Source organism: Suricata suricatta, chromosome 14 (genome assembly GCF_006229205.1).
Source record: "Suricata suricatta isolate VVHF042 chromosome 14, meerkat_22Aug2017_6uvM2_HiC, whole genome shotgun sequence".
Taxonomy (NCBI): Eukaryota; Metazoa; Chordata; class Mammalia; order Carnivora; family Herpestidae; genus Suricata; species Suricata suricatta.
Window position 1 is genome coordinate 63,607,964 of NC_043713.1, and position 14,095 is coordinate 63,622,058.

The window sequence follows — 14,095 nt, forward strand, 5'->3', positions numbered from 1 at the left end:
CCCAATTCATTCATACCACCACATCGCACATCTCACACCACATCTCATACCCCCTCACCCTTCTGCTACCTCCTCCTCTTCCTTAACCTAATTCCCATGGCCGATCATTACACGTCCTCAACTTCTTTGTCACTCACTGCTTTCATCAAACTACGAGCCTAGTTAAACCCAACTCTCTTCTCACACCTTGCCAGCACCCCTGCTACTGAATGTGGTTGCGGAAAACATCACAATCACACTAAATTCATTACCATGATCCTTGAGCGGGACTCCTGATGCTGTCTGACAATCCCACTATTTCCCTCTCTGTTCACACTCCCATACTTCCTTGACTGTTTACATCTTCTCTACTCCTCCTCCTCCATCCTACATTGATGGCCATGTCTCCTACTGCACTGAGAGACCCTAAGCACTGAAAAGACAGCACTCAGATTCTTGCCACCACATGTACCCACACATCTTGCCTTCCCATCTTGAACAGCCAGCTGCGAAGGAACCACTTGAGCAAAGGCCGACCCTTGCCTTCCCATCTGGTAACACAGAGGACTATCCGTGGTCATACCTCTCTAGTCATTTCCTCCATGGCACCTTAGATCCTGGCCTCTCTTATTTATGTAAAGGCACTGCTCTGGCAATTTTCTTCTCTTTCTATATAATCAGACTTTCCTTTCCCAGATCATTACCATCTCCATGTAAACTTGCAGTAACTTCTCCCACCATGAAAAAGAGAAAAACTTCTCTTGACCTACTCCACTCACCAGCTGTCACAGCCCCGCTTCCTAGTTGCCTTTGGCAGCAAAACACACCATCTCCAATACTAACCTCCCATTCTCTTAAGCTCACTCTCCTACACGAGTTTGCCTCCTACTTCCACCAAAACCACCGTCAGGGCTACCTACGACTTCACCTATGCTAAGTCCAATGGTCACTTCCTAGTCCTCCGTTTTCTGGACACAACTGGATCCCTCTGTCTTCTTCCACATATTCTTTAAGTGACTTCTAAGATACTGTGTTCTTCCTACCTCTGGCCACCAATTCTTAGTCTTCATGTCTAGTCCTCCTCTCCCCACCTTAACGCTGAAGTGCCCCAACATGAGGCCCTGGCACTCCTCTTCATCTACCTCGCCCCTCTGATAACGCAATCTCCTACTGCAAGCTTCCAGACTTGCCTCCAGTCTATTTCCCCACAGTAGCCAGGGTGAACCTTTTAAAACAAAACCCTCTAATGTTTTCCATCTCTCCCAAAACCCTTGCTCACCCCAAGGCAGCCCCTTTCCTGAACTTTATGTCCCTACCTTAGGGCCTTTACACTGGTGTAGCCTCCACCTGAAATACTCCTGACATCTACATGGCCAACTACCCTCTTCAAGTCTCTGCTCATATCTTACCTCCTCAACGAGACTGCCACTGACCACTCCCTTCAGCCTGACCAATTACCCTCCTTATCATGTTCTATTTTTTCTAGCATTTTCCCCTTCAAATATACTATAAAACTGTATATTTTAATGTCTGTTTAACATCTGTTTTGTTCACTGGTATTTCCCAAGTACTTACAGAAGTACCTGGCACACAGTAGGCACTTGGTCAAAAATACACATGGAATGAATGAGTATACAAAGAGTTAACATCTTTAATATATAGAAAGCACTTATATCCAAATGTTACCAGGAGGCAATTCACAACAAAAATATAAGTAATGAATAAACATTAAAGTATGTTCAATTCCATAAATACTCCATTATGAATTCAAACACAGAAAACTTTAAGATTGCCTGTAATACCACCATCAAGAGATAACTACCATTTACATTTTGGTTTATAGCCTTCCAGATTTTCTTCTATGCATTTATGCATGTGTACAAATTTTTTTACTTCTAAAACCAAAGATTAAAAATAATACCACCAAATGTTGGAGAGAGCTCAGAGAAGTAGACATTATCATGTACATCTTCTAGCTGGAGTATAAAGCGGTACAAAACTTCTAAAGAGCAATGTAGTGATGTGTAACAGTCTTTAAATTAAATATTAACTCAGCAATTTCAATTCTAGAAATTTATCTGAATAGAATAATCTACTAGGTATGCAAATGTATAGATAAAATTCAGTAAATTTATAATAGCAAAATTCCAATAATCTAAATGCCTACCATGGTGCAGGCATCAACAAGAAACATACCCACATTAATTATAATTGAAAGAGCATATTAATTTTTAAGTTATAAATAGTACATACAGTTTAATCCTATATGTGTAAAACAATTTAATATATAGATATACAGATGTATAGAAGAATAGTCTAATTAGTAAGATTATAGACTTATTGTCTTCCTTATAATTCTCTGTATTTTCTTTTTTTTTAATGAATATATATTACTTTTGGAATGAGAAAAATTGTATAAAAAGACTAAAAAATGTTTGTGATTAAAATTATACAAAGAAAACTCTTTTTAAAGATTCTTAGAATTACTCAGAGACAGAGTCACACTTTCATTTTACACAAGACTGAATGAGACCTACTTTTAGGACACCAAAAACAAAACAAAGGTATGAACTTACTCATCATCCTGGAAGCTAAGTTGTAACTTCTCCCTTGATTCGGCTTCACTCTGGCTACTGGGAGATGACTCAGATGGAACTGAAAACCTCCTTTCTACTAAATAAGATGCCTGGGTATCAGAATACCTATACACACACAAAAATTTTTTGTTATTAATGAAATTATGCACATTAAAATGCACCATGACATAGGACTACAGGACCATAAAACCAACTGAGAGAGGGGATGAAAACAAACAGAGCTTCCAGTGTTCAAAATCATCATCCCATATGCAAAGCTCTGAATATCTGTGCATCAATAATGAGGTGTGAATGTACTAAATACAAGAATCACAGAAATCTTAAAGCTAAAAATTTTTAGAGTTAACTCAACCCCTTTATTCCAAAGGTAAAGATAATGCTTCTTACCAGATGTTTAGGAAAGTAGTTAGATATTTAAAAATGGGCAAACTACACATCATACAAGATGGATGAACTGTACACATCACATATGGAGATACAACTCAAATTACCAGCTATCAGTAAGGCTGAACTAATATAAATCCAAAACACTATGAATAGAAAAAACAATCGGTAGACCAAAAGGTCACTGGTGCTCGGTTCCAAATCCACCCACCCACTAGCGAGAAGGCAATGGAATAGGAAAACCCGCAATAAATTTTTTATAATAATTATATATATGAATATATAATAGACATAAACACATATGTGTTATATTTATGTATACATAACATACATAAAGCAAAAGCTCAAGCATGGCTGAGACATTTTTACAGAAGTATCAATGTATTATAGGCTTTCTGAACCTTAACAAAAAATCACCTTTTCAAATGATTCTTACCTGTTATCAGTCCTGGATCTATTTCTAGCAAGTGTTGAAACAGCGACAGGCAAGCCAAGATTTGAAGAAAGAGTGACATTTTCCAAAATCTCACTATTACCAAGTAATGAACTGGTTAAAAAGCTTGGAAAGGACTCTTCATCTATACCTCGAAAATCTTCCATCTCACTGCAACAATAAAAGATTTTTATAAATCAAATACTACTATAAAACTTTTTGAAATGATTAAAAGTCTCATAAGTCGTAGAAAACTGATAAATCTTAGGGGGAAAAATCATTTTTTTTGGAACAGCACAAAGAGAGGATTTGATCAGCAAGCATTTGGAGGTAAATTCTCAGAATACTTTGCTACTTCTTAGCTGAGACTATAAATGTCAAACTATCTTTTTGTAATTAACATAATAACAAAATACAACACAGCTTAATGTACTCTTGTTTGCTATAGCAAGGAATACCAATTGCCACACTTATTTAGTAAAGAAGCAAAGAAACACAACCCTACAGGAATATACAGATGATTCCAGGAGTACTTATGTCTACTGGTTAAGTACTCATTCTAACATGGGACAGAACAAAAACTGAACCAGCAAAATCTAGCCCCTGATTTCAGAGATTATTGTTAAGGATGAGTAAATGTTACTTTAAAAAGGGAGTCCGTTCAAAGAAAAATATGTTCTATAAAGTATACCCGGCACATGGACAAGGCAAAATGGTGAAAGTGGTCTACAAAGGACTAACTCGAAAACACTAGCACAGAATCTGTACTACTGAGAGCCTCCAACCAACACTGGCCATTGGTTCTACTTGACCCTGATCACAGTACTCAGGAGATTTAATCTCGAAAACGGTTCAGTGTTTATCATGTAAGGGCTGCATGGAATTCAGTAAAAAAATTAAATCAGGAAAGGCTCAATAAATGAGAGTACTGGCCCTACACCTTGAAGAATTAGCAGAACTTTTATAGATGAGGGGGCTTTTAAAGATGACAAACATTAGCAAAGGAGAAAGAGAATTAAGATTTATCACATTTATCCCATTTTACGAATGAAGAGATACAATGAGACTAAATTAGCTAAATTTACCCAAGGTTGCACAATTAGTAAAATTGAAACCCAGGTCTGACTCTAAAACCCACTCTAAGTACTAAGCATGTGGTGGCGATAGCCAGGTGCTCCAATGTGTTTTGGGAATGAGTGTACAAAATAACACGGTGAACAAAACCATGGAGTCAGACTCTTAAAGCCTTAAATGGTATATTAGGAGTATGGAATGTATCCTGCAGCCCAGGGAAGGACTGATCCTGGCAGCCTATGGCAGAGGAAGGGAGAGGGCTTAATGCCTGGAAGGATATCAAAGAGCCACCACAAATGATGACATAGAGGACAATGATGGACCGTGCTGGAGCCAATGACAAATGCACTGAAGTATAGCTTTTAGGTGATGGGCTAGCTTACCTACTCTATAAAGTAGAAAACATTTATAACTCATTAGACAGCTATAAACCTTATCTGTGAAGTATCCACAGATACTCCTGTGGAAGCTGACCTCTCCACCACCTGCACTTGATCCCACCCCTATCACCAATGCAGTGACAACCACTCCAGCAACTGGCCCTCCTCCTAAACATCATCCCATATTCTGTCGATTCCCACCAGCATGCTGTTAGTTCCCCATCTTTTAAAAAAGCTTTCCCCTATCTCATACCCAATTGTCCCCTGCAGCTGCCACGACTTGCATCTGCACTCGCTTTACCACATTCTCCTCCAAAAGGAATCACTACTGGCATCTGATTTCACCTTTGCCATTTCCAAAACCTGCTGCAAACTGGCCCTTGTCCCCCCGCCCCATCAAAATGCTTGTCAACATCACCACTGAGCCACAATAATCCCGTGGTCAATTTTCAGTCCCATCTATGTTGATGTACCAATATGAGATTGTACTCCTTCCTCGTAGAAATACTTTCTTCACGGGCTTCCAAGACACAGCTGTCTGGGCTCTCCAACCTCACCATGTGCTTTTTTTCCTTCTCCTTGGCTGGGTCCTCCTTACCTCCTGGACTTCCACACAGGGCAGGGTCCAGGGCTTGCTCCTGGATTTTTTCCACCTATCCACCCTCTCTGGGTGATAGCCCTCAGTTTCAAAGTTTTAAATACAAAATGAAATTTATATTTCCAGCTGGCGCCCTCCCCTGAACCTCAGATATGCAACTACCTACTAGACATTTTCTCTTAGATATCTAACAGGCACCTTAACCTGAATCTTGATTCCATCTCATTCCAACCCCCTCAAGAAGGCCTACTCTACAGGCTTCCCCAGAGAGAAAATGACAACTCCATTCTCCTGTTGCTCAAACCAGAAATATTTTCTTATGTTTTTTATTTATTTTTGAGAGACAGAGAGAGACAGTACAAGCAGGGGAGGGTCAGAGAGAGAGAGGGAGACACAGAATCCAAAGCAGGCTCCAGGCTCTGAGCTAGCTCTCAGCCCAGAGCCTGATGTGGGGTCGAACCCACAAACCGTGAGATCATGATCCGAGCCGAAGCCAGATGCTTAACCGACTGAGCCACCCCGGCGCCCCTCAAACCAGAAATCTTAGTGATTACCAACCACACACACACCCTAAATGCAATCCCTAAGCAAATCCCAATGTCTATAACCTAACAATATAACCAGAACCCGTCATTTTTCACTACTTCCCCTGCTGCCACTTTGGTCAGGCCACTACCACCTCCTGCCCAGATACTCACAAGAGCCTTCCAACCAGCCTCCACTCTTCCTCCCCTAGTCTATTCCCCACACACTAAATTTATCTATATAAAATCAGTCAAATATTGTCACTCCTTAGTTCAAAACCCTCCACTGGTTTCCCACCTCATTCAGACTAAATGTCAATATTTACAATGGCCAATAAGGGGCTGGGTAATCTGATCTGATCTCCTACCACTCTTCTCCCTTGCTCACTCGGTCCTCACCAGCCTAACCTTCCTGCAGTCCCAACAACTCACCAGGGCTCCAGCCTCAGGGCCTGTACCCTGGCTCTAACCTCCACCCAGCACACTGATACCTAGAGAGCCTCCATCTTGCTCTTTTACTTCCGCTCTTTGGGTAAAAGTCCACTTACCTATCTGGTCTTCCTCACCAGCCTTCCTCATCAATTCCAACTGTCTTGTCCTCCTTTGTTTTCTCTGTGGTGCTGATCAACATCCAGCATACTATATAATTTAATTTACCTGTTTAACTCTTGCTGTGTTTTGTTTTGTTTTGAACATATTAGAATGTAAGCTCCATGAGGGCAAGGATTTGGCCTATTTTGCCACTGAATTTCTATCTACAGCAGTGCCTTGCCTAGAGTAGATCCTCAATAATTTGTTGAGTGAATGAATATTTTCACACTACATCAATTCACAGAGAATTTATCACCAACTATTACATAAGCACCCTTCTCACAGATCACACCCCAGCATTTCTATTTCCTTTTCTTGATTTCTATAAACGTGTACAAAACCATCCCATATTAGTACTTGCTACCCCCACCTTCTCACCTCCTCTTCACAACCAAATGTCTTAGAAGAATCCAAATTACAACTTCTATACCTCACTTTACATCTTCTTCCTCTACTGATCTCTAATCTTATGTCATGCAATGTACATCTTACAAAATACTACCAGACAATAGGGCTGCAAGCGGAGATCAACTAAAAGTCACAGACCCCACTTGTACACATTTAAATTTGGTAAGAAACACCGTTGCCAAATAAAACACATCCACTGGTGGAGCCCATTCCTGAGGGCAAAACAGGTCTATATCCCAAACATACCTTGAATCATTCTACATCTTTCTGTGCCTGCTACCACCGCTCTCCCCTACTGAAAAGCCTCCCAACCAGTCTCCATACTTCTATTCTTGCCACCCTACAGCTAATTGTCCACACTGCAACCAAAGTGACCATGAAATACAAACCATTGTACTGGTCTGAAAACTGTCAGGGAGCCACCCCATCTCCACTCCAGAGGTTCACGCACCACATCCTGGTGTCCCGTTGCTGTAATACCCAAGCCCATCCCTGCCTTGGGGCCTGGAGTACTCAGCTAGATCTTTGCACAAGCTAGCTCCTTCCTAACATTCACCTTAATTTAAATGTCACCTTGTAAGAAAGGTGACTCCTCATCATTAATCAAGTGGAGTCCCACAGTCTCTCATAATTGTTTTAAATTCTTCCCGCACTCATCACTATTTTTATATTTTTCTTCCCCCACTGAAAATGTTTTTCCCTGAGAGCATGGGCCTTGCCTATCTGGCCATCACTCTCACCTAACACCTCTAATAATGCCTAGCACATATTTATGAAATGAATAAAATGACTGACAACATCTTTGACTTTAGGATATCAGTTTCTTAGGGACATGTCAGTCTTGTTCACCCATATATGCTTGGTAACTTACATAGAGTTAAGAACATGAAGTGGAACAAAAAATGAGTTGAAAGATATAATCTACACCCCCTAGTCACCTAGCTGACATATAGTGTCTACTCTATTACAAATAATGCACTAAGTACTTTATATACATTTCTCTAATCCCTGCCTCAAATCTGCAATGTAGCCATTATCTCTTACTACTGACAAAACTGAGGCCAAGAAAGGGAATTATGGAATCTTCCAGACCACACAGCACAAGTAGGATCAGAGGACTCACAGCCAGGCAAGTATGCCCCAGAGTAGTCCTTTCATCTGCACTAATGCCATCTTCCTCATTTTGAAATCAACTTCAGCCCAGACCTCCTTAACCTGAGCTCTAGACTCCTATTTCCAAATGGCTCTTTGACATCTACTTTACCTCTAATTGGCTCTTAAGTGGTACAAAGTTAACAAAGATAAAATCAAACTCATTACCTTTCCTCCACCCACTCTTCCTATTATCTTTAGTTTTACCTATCTTATCCCTATTCTTATTCTCTCAATTATAAAATTCCAATGCTTCTAACTCCAAATAGATCCTGGAGCTGAGATCCACTTCTATATTCAGAACGCCTGCCTCCTATCACCTTTAAATCTAAACAATTGCACAAGTCTTCCAAGCAGCCTCCCCACATCCAACCTTGCAATCACTAAGTTATTCATTCATTTACATATACGTAAGCCACATTAAAATATATACCAAATTCTTTGAGGATTTATCCTTAGTGCCAAAGCGAACAAAATTCAGATAATAAGCAAAGATCATTCATGCAATAATCATTATCAAATACAAACCGTGAAACACACCCTACTTATCACTGGAAATGCAAAAATGAAGAGCTCCCCTCAGGGAGCTGACAGTTCCTATCAATTATGATCAATTATGATCCCTATTAATTATGACAGTGTTAAGTGCTGGGATAGAGCTTTGCTATGGTGGCAGTGGTAATATAAGCCAGGGGAAGATTCCTCGAGATGTAATCTAATATCTAGTCTCTCGTTTCCAGAAAGGAGTACACTTGTTCTAAATCATCCATGGACATACCACATGCCTAAAGTGTTCTTAGAAGGAAAAATTCCCTAAGCTCCCTCTATAGTGCATTATCCACCCTTCTTCCATCACCTAAAAGTGAAGACAAAATAACATGACCTTTCCTTTGACTATATCTGAACTAAGTATCTATCTTTGGGATTTCTCTTGCTATTTCCTTAAAGCAGGAATTTCACATCTGAGCTTCACATTTGAGTTTACTAATATTTAATGACTTTAATTACATTTCTGGATATATAAAAATTCATTTGCATAAGTCATTAATTGGAATTCTTCCAGTACAACTATTATTCAAAAGCATACACTGTCAAGCTATGCTATCTCCCTAACATTCATCATTTGCTCTTGGTGTTTTAAGAAATAATCTGTAATTAGGTAGGCATTTAATATATTACTTTTCAAAGCTTACCGTAAACTTTGATCACAAAACTGAAATTCGGTGAAAAAACTGATTTGGGAGCAGTAAAAACTCCAGTCGAATGACCTCAAAACGGTAACAGCAAACGATGATACTTTCATAAAAACAGCTGTCCTCGAAATGACTGCCTCGAAAGGGACCTCATGTTTTACTAAACAGACTCTGAAATTAAAAGAAATCAAAAGTATAGTGATATTAAAACACTGTCTCATGTTTTTTTTTTCTTCTTTATAAAGAAACCAGATGCAAGGAATGTAGGAAAGTTATTGGGAGTAAACGTGAACGCGGCCTAGCAGTAACCAAAGCAAAACGTGAGAAATCGGGTGACACTGGCGGACCCCACTACACTTATTTAACAACGTTACTTCGTGGTCTTGGATAAAAAGGAGCCGCCGATCACGACACACACGAAGTAAACACAGCCAGTCAAGGGCACTTTCCAACAAGGAACTCCAAAGCGCAGAGCGCGTTGGTCCCTGAAAGTCACCATGTGGAAGGTAAGGAACACAAGGATGTGATCCCCAAAATCAAAACCCGTTTCTTTCTAAGCAAATCTCTCAGGGGCGCCCAATTAAACTCACTGAGCGGAATTCGGCGCGGCGGCGGGGCTGAGCGCGAGGGGCCGACGGAACAGGACCGTCGGGCTCCAGCCAGCGCCCCAAAGTTCCCAACCCGGAGCCTGCGCTCCGCACCCGACCCCCGCCCAACCGACACTGCCTTATCGGCCCGGCAGCCAAAATGCCTGCCGAAAGTGGACTGGCCTGCCCCCTGCCGAACCGCAGTCAAGACACAGGAGACCCCTCCTCACCAAGCCCGCGACTCCAGGGTCGGGAGCCGAGAGTGGGTCGGAAAGGTCCAAAGGGAGGGGACGTCCTGGTGGCACTGCAAATGCGCGTGCGCGTATCCCCCTCCCGCACCGGCGGCCCCCCGGACTGGCCGTACAGCGCGCCCTCAGGTTTACGGCCGTTCGCAGCACGAGCCACGGGGCGGGGACTCAGAGCCGGCCTTGGATTGGACGGAGAGAAAGGACAGGCAGAGCAAGAGACCGGTGATTGGGCGAGGACGACTAGTCCCTGAATTTGAAGCTAGGAAGCCGCGCGCCGCAGGTCCGGAGGAGGAGCGGAGTACGCAAAAGGCTCGCCGTCTGGCTGAACTCCCTCCCGCTATAGCTGAAGCGAAAGCAACGCGGAGTAAGCCTTGGTCAACTTGGAAAAAAAAAAAAAGCTTACCGTATGGAGTCTGGGACCCCAAGACACCATCACTCACCTTATACTCAGAGCAGTATTTCCGGTGAAGAAAGTATCTAATACCACCCCGAGTTCAGTACCGTTAATCACTTTTTGTCTTTACAAGATTAGATGCAGATCTTTTCTATCACAGCTTGGAAGATGCCTATATGTATCCTGATTTGCGTTATGTTGTACACTGCAATAAAGCTTCATTACGAAATCATTTCTCAGGATTTAAGTTTCATGATAGTCCGCTACACCTAATCGCCTCTTTGTGAAGAAGGAAGGTCTGGGGTGAAAAGAGCTGAGGAGATAGAATTCTTCCCTAATTTCGTCCGTTTTCCAGTTCTCCTTAAGGCCACAAATACCACCACTGACATCTGCTTGGCTCAATGCTTTAACTACTACTTGATTGAACCCTTAGAGGTGATTTTCACGCCTTTCACTTTCCTTTACCTCAAAATTTCTTCCACAGTCTGAGAAAGAGTCCTTTTCCAACGCTCTTTAACTTCATTCATGCAACAGTTATTGAATGTTTAAGATGCACTAGCACACTTGGGAGTAGAGAAAACGAAAAACACAAAGTTGAGATTAACAGCCCTTACACCTAATTTTAGCCTATTGGGGGAATGATATGTTTGAACAGTTTACTTTTCTACATCCTCTAAAATACTGCTCAACTAACATTCCCAGATACCTTCCCTACTGGTTCCTTTCTGCCTTTAGAAATGCTGCCTCTCTCTACCCAAAGCCAAAACCAAACCAACCCATCGTTGCTGGATTCTGTCCTTTCACCTTAAGACCATCCCGTCTCCTACCATTAAACTGCCTCCACTTTCACACCTTAATGTCATTAATGCCATGATACCTGGTTTTCTCCTGAGTACTATTTTAACACTTAATGTTATCAGGACTAGCCTCCCATAAAAGTTGGTTGATGTCTCTGCAATTCTTATGTCATTTTTCTTGAAACCTTCAACCCTTGGCATCTGCAAACTAATTACCCCTATTCTACCTTGTCCACACTCAATGAACAAAGATAAGTGAAGAAAATCAAGATTTTCTGAATCCTGAAAAAAAAAAAAACCTTTAGCCTTAGAGCTGAAAAGAATGCTGCTTGAGTGTAATGAACAATCCTTGTTTCAGAAAGTAGCTGAACTGTCTACACCATGATCACATAACTAGAGGTGAATGGCTGGAATATGTCTATTCATTCACCCTGTACCCCTTGTACCCAACTCAATAAATGTCCTTTGTTGGGAGCTATTTGAACTTACCAGCAGAGTGAAAATTCCTGGTGAGGGTACAGCAAGTGTGCACGGTCTCTTGCCCCCAGATAGCTCCCAAAGTCTACCCTCTTGAAACTTTTCATTTCTGCTTGGGCACCAAACCTGAAGAGTGCTTTGTTGATTAGTGTCAGGAGCAGCCTGTCCTCCTGCCCTGTCCCTGAGGGGTGATTGCACCTGGTCAGGGAACAGATGAGTAAACCAGATACACCCTAATGCAACATATAATTTTCCCCTAATCAATTAACTGATAACTGACCACCTTCTGGGCCTGAACGCAGAACCCATGCCCTGGAAAATTGTAAAACTTATCTATGAGAAATAGTTTACTGCTCTTACTGGTTCTCGTACCTTTTGCCATAAATAAAGCTTGAGAACCAGACAGGGCAGAGATGCCTGCCAGAATGGTATAGACACCTGCCAGGTGGGCAGGGGTGCCGGTCTGGTGATCAGAATGAAACTCAAGGCTCTGTCACTCTCTGGCCTACACCATCATCCTTTAGGGGAACCCTGGACCTGCTGGAGCTGGACTCCGGCAATCCTTCTCTTCCATTTAAAACAAGTGACCAAAGCTCTCCCAACACCCAGCAACCTAGTGGGACTCTAGGGACAAGATCTATAATCCAAAATATCTGCAAGCCGGAGAGAGAGCACAGACTAATGCCAGACAGCCTAGATCTCAATCCTGGCTCTCATTTCCTAGCTGTGCAGCCCTGGGCAAATACCTCTAACCTGCCAATTTCCTCAGCTGTACACTTGGGATAATTAGAGCACTTGCCCAAAGAGGTTTAAGGATTAATTCACATGAAATATCTAGAAGAACACTGGCACATGGAAGTACTCAAAAAATATTAGCTGTTACCCAACCTTACTTGCCAACTGAAAAGGAGTCATAAAACTCCCAGTGAAATTCAAATCTCTTTAGACACTGGGTAGAGCTTGCAGAAGTCCCTATGGGTGCCTCCTAGAGAATTAGAAGTGATACCTACCCAGTTAGAAAAGGCAGTCATCTCCCATAGTTCCCCTTGACCCAATGCTTTAAGTGGCAAGACTCAGCTACAGATATCCAAAGACACGACGTGACCACAAAGTCTGATTCTTGATTAATCTCCCACCAGCTCCCCAAATGAACCTTACACCAGACTAATACATCCTGTTACCCGAACACACTCCTGTCCTCTTTCATCTCTGGGCCACCACCTTGGAAATCCTACCCTCCTCTACTTCCAACTACTTCATCTGTTGGAATACCACATTGCTTCCAAACCAGCTCAAATAAATCACTTTCTGTTTCGACCTTTATATTGAAACTGAACCCTCATTACCTTCTGTAAATTCTGTAAATGCCTTCTCTTTTACATACCCGAGAGTGTTTATTTATAGCACAGTATCTTGCACACATAAGATACTCAATAATCACTAAATTGGAGAATCTGCCTCATTTCATTATCCCATTCTAACCCTGAGCACCTTTATAATGACTGAAATCTCAAAGGTGTCAATTATTAATTCTGAGCTAGATTTAGCCTTAAGTGAGATTCCTTGCTTTGAACCTAAACAAGCCAGCAAGTGTAAAACAAGTCCTTTATGAGAAAGAAGACCTTTGAGATTTGGAAGAGATTTTTCTTCATATACTTAAATGCTAAAATGCTAACTTTACAGACAAAACATTTTAGTGATTAATAACAAGAAAATCAAATGTTCCTTAAGTTAAAATTAAACTCTCATGAGCTCTTTATCCTTTGCATGTTAAGAAGCTTCAAGTATAGGGGAGCCTGGGTGGCTCAGTAGGTTAAGCATCTGACTTCGGCTCAGGTCATGATCCCACAGTTAGTGGGTTCGAGCTGCATATCAGGCTCTGGGCCGACAGCTAGCTTCAAGCCTGGAGCCTGTCTTTAGATTCTGTGTCTCCCTCGCTTTCTGACACTCCCCTGCTCATGCTGTCTTTCTCTCTTTAAAATAAATAAAAACAGTAAAAAAAATTTTTTAATAAGAAGAAGCTTCAAGTGTATGACACTATTAATCAGAAAGATGCCTTTGAAAATTAGATTTAAAATTATATGGTATCTTCACCTCACTTGTATTCACTTGGAGCCCATTACGTTTCGAGATCTGAGAGTGAAGGCTTCATTTTCCAAATCTCTCCAAATGAAATGGAAAAAGACTCAAAGTGAAATGGTTTACTCAAGGCCACAGAAAAGGTTGATGGCAGAGGAAGGAGAATTACTTAAGCTTTCCTAATTCCCCTCTGAGCTCCC

At 41.5% G+C, this 14,095-nt stretch overlaps 1 protein-coding gene across 6 annotated transcripts in view; it reads right to left on the minus strand.

The window, feature by feature from the left end:
• Positions 1–10,446, minus strand: part of CEP192 (centrosomal protein 192) — a 128,461-nt gene extending 118,015 nt beyond the window's left edge. For 3 of the 6 annotated variants that reach the window (XM_029921290.1, XM_029921288.1, XM_029921287.1), the window contains exons 1-4: positions 10,131–10,434; positions 9,314–9,484; positions 3,397–3,564; positions 2,556–2,681 (exon numbers count right to left, since the gene is read on the minus strand). In XM_029921290.1, the coding sequence (XP_029777150.1) occupies positions 2,556–2,681; positions 3,397–3,564; positions 9,314–9,423 (404 nt within the window). In that variant the 5' untranslated portion in view covers positions 9,424–9,484; positions 10,131–10,434. Of the gene's footprint in view, positions 1–2,555; positions 2,682–3,396; positions 3,565–9,313; positions 9,485–10,130 lie in introns of all 6 variants that reach the window. The other 3 variants (XR_003902329.1, XM_029921291.1, XM_029921289.1) reach the window with 2 other exon arrangements.
• Between the last annotated feature and the right edge of the window lie 3,649 nt (positions 10,447–14,095).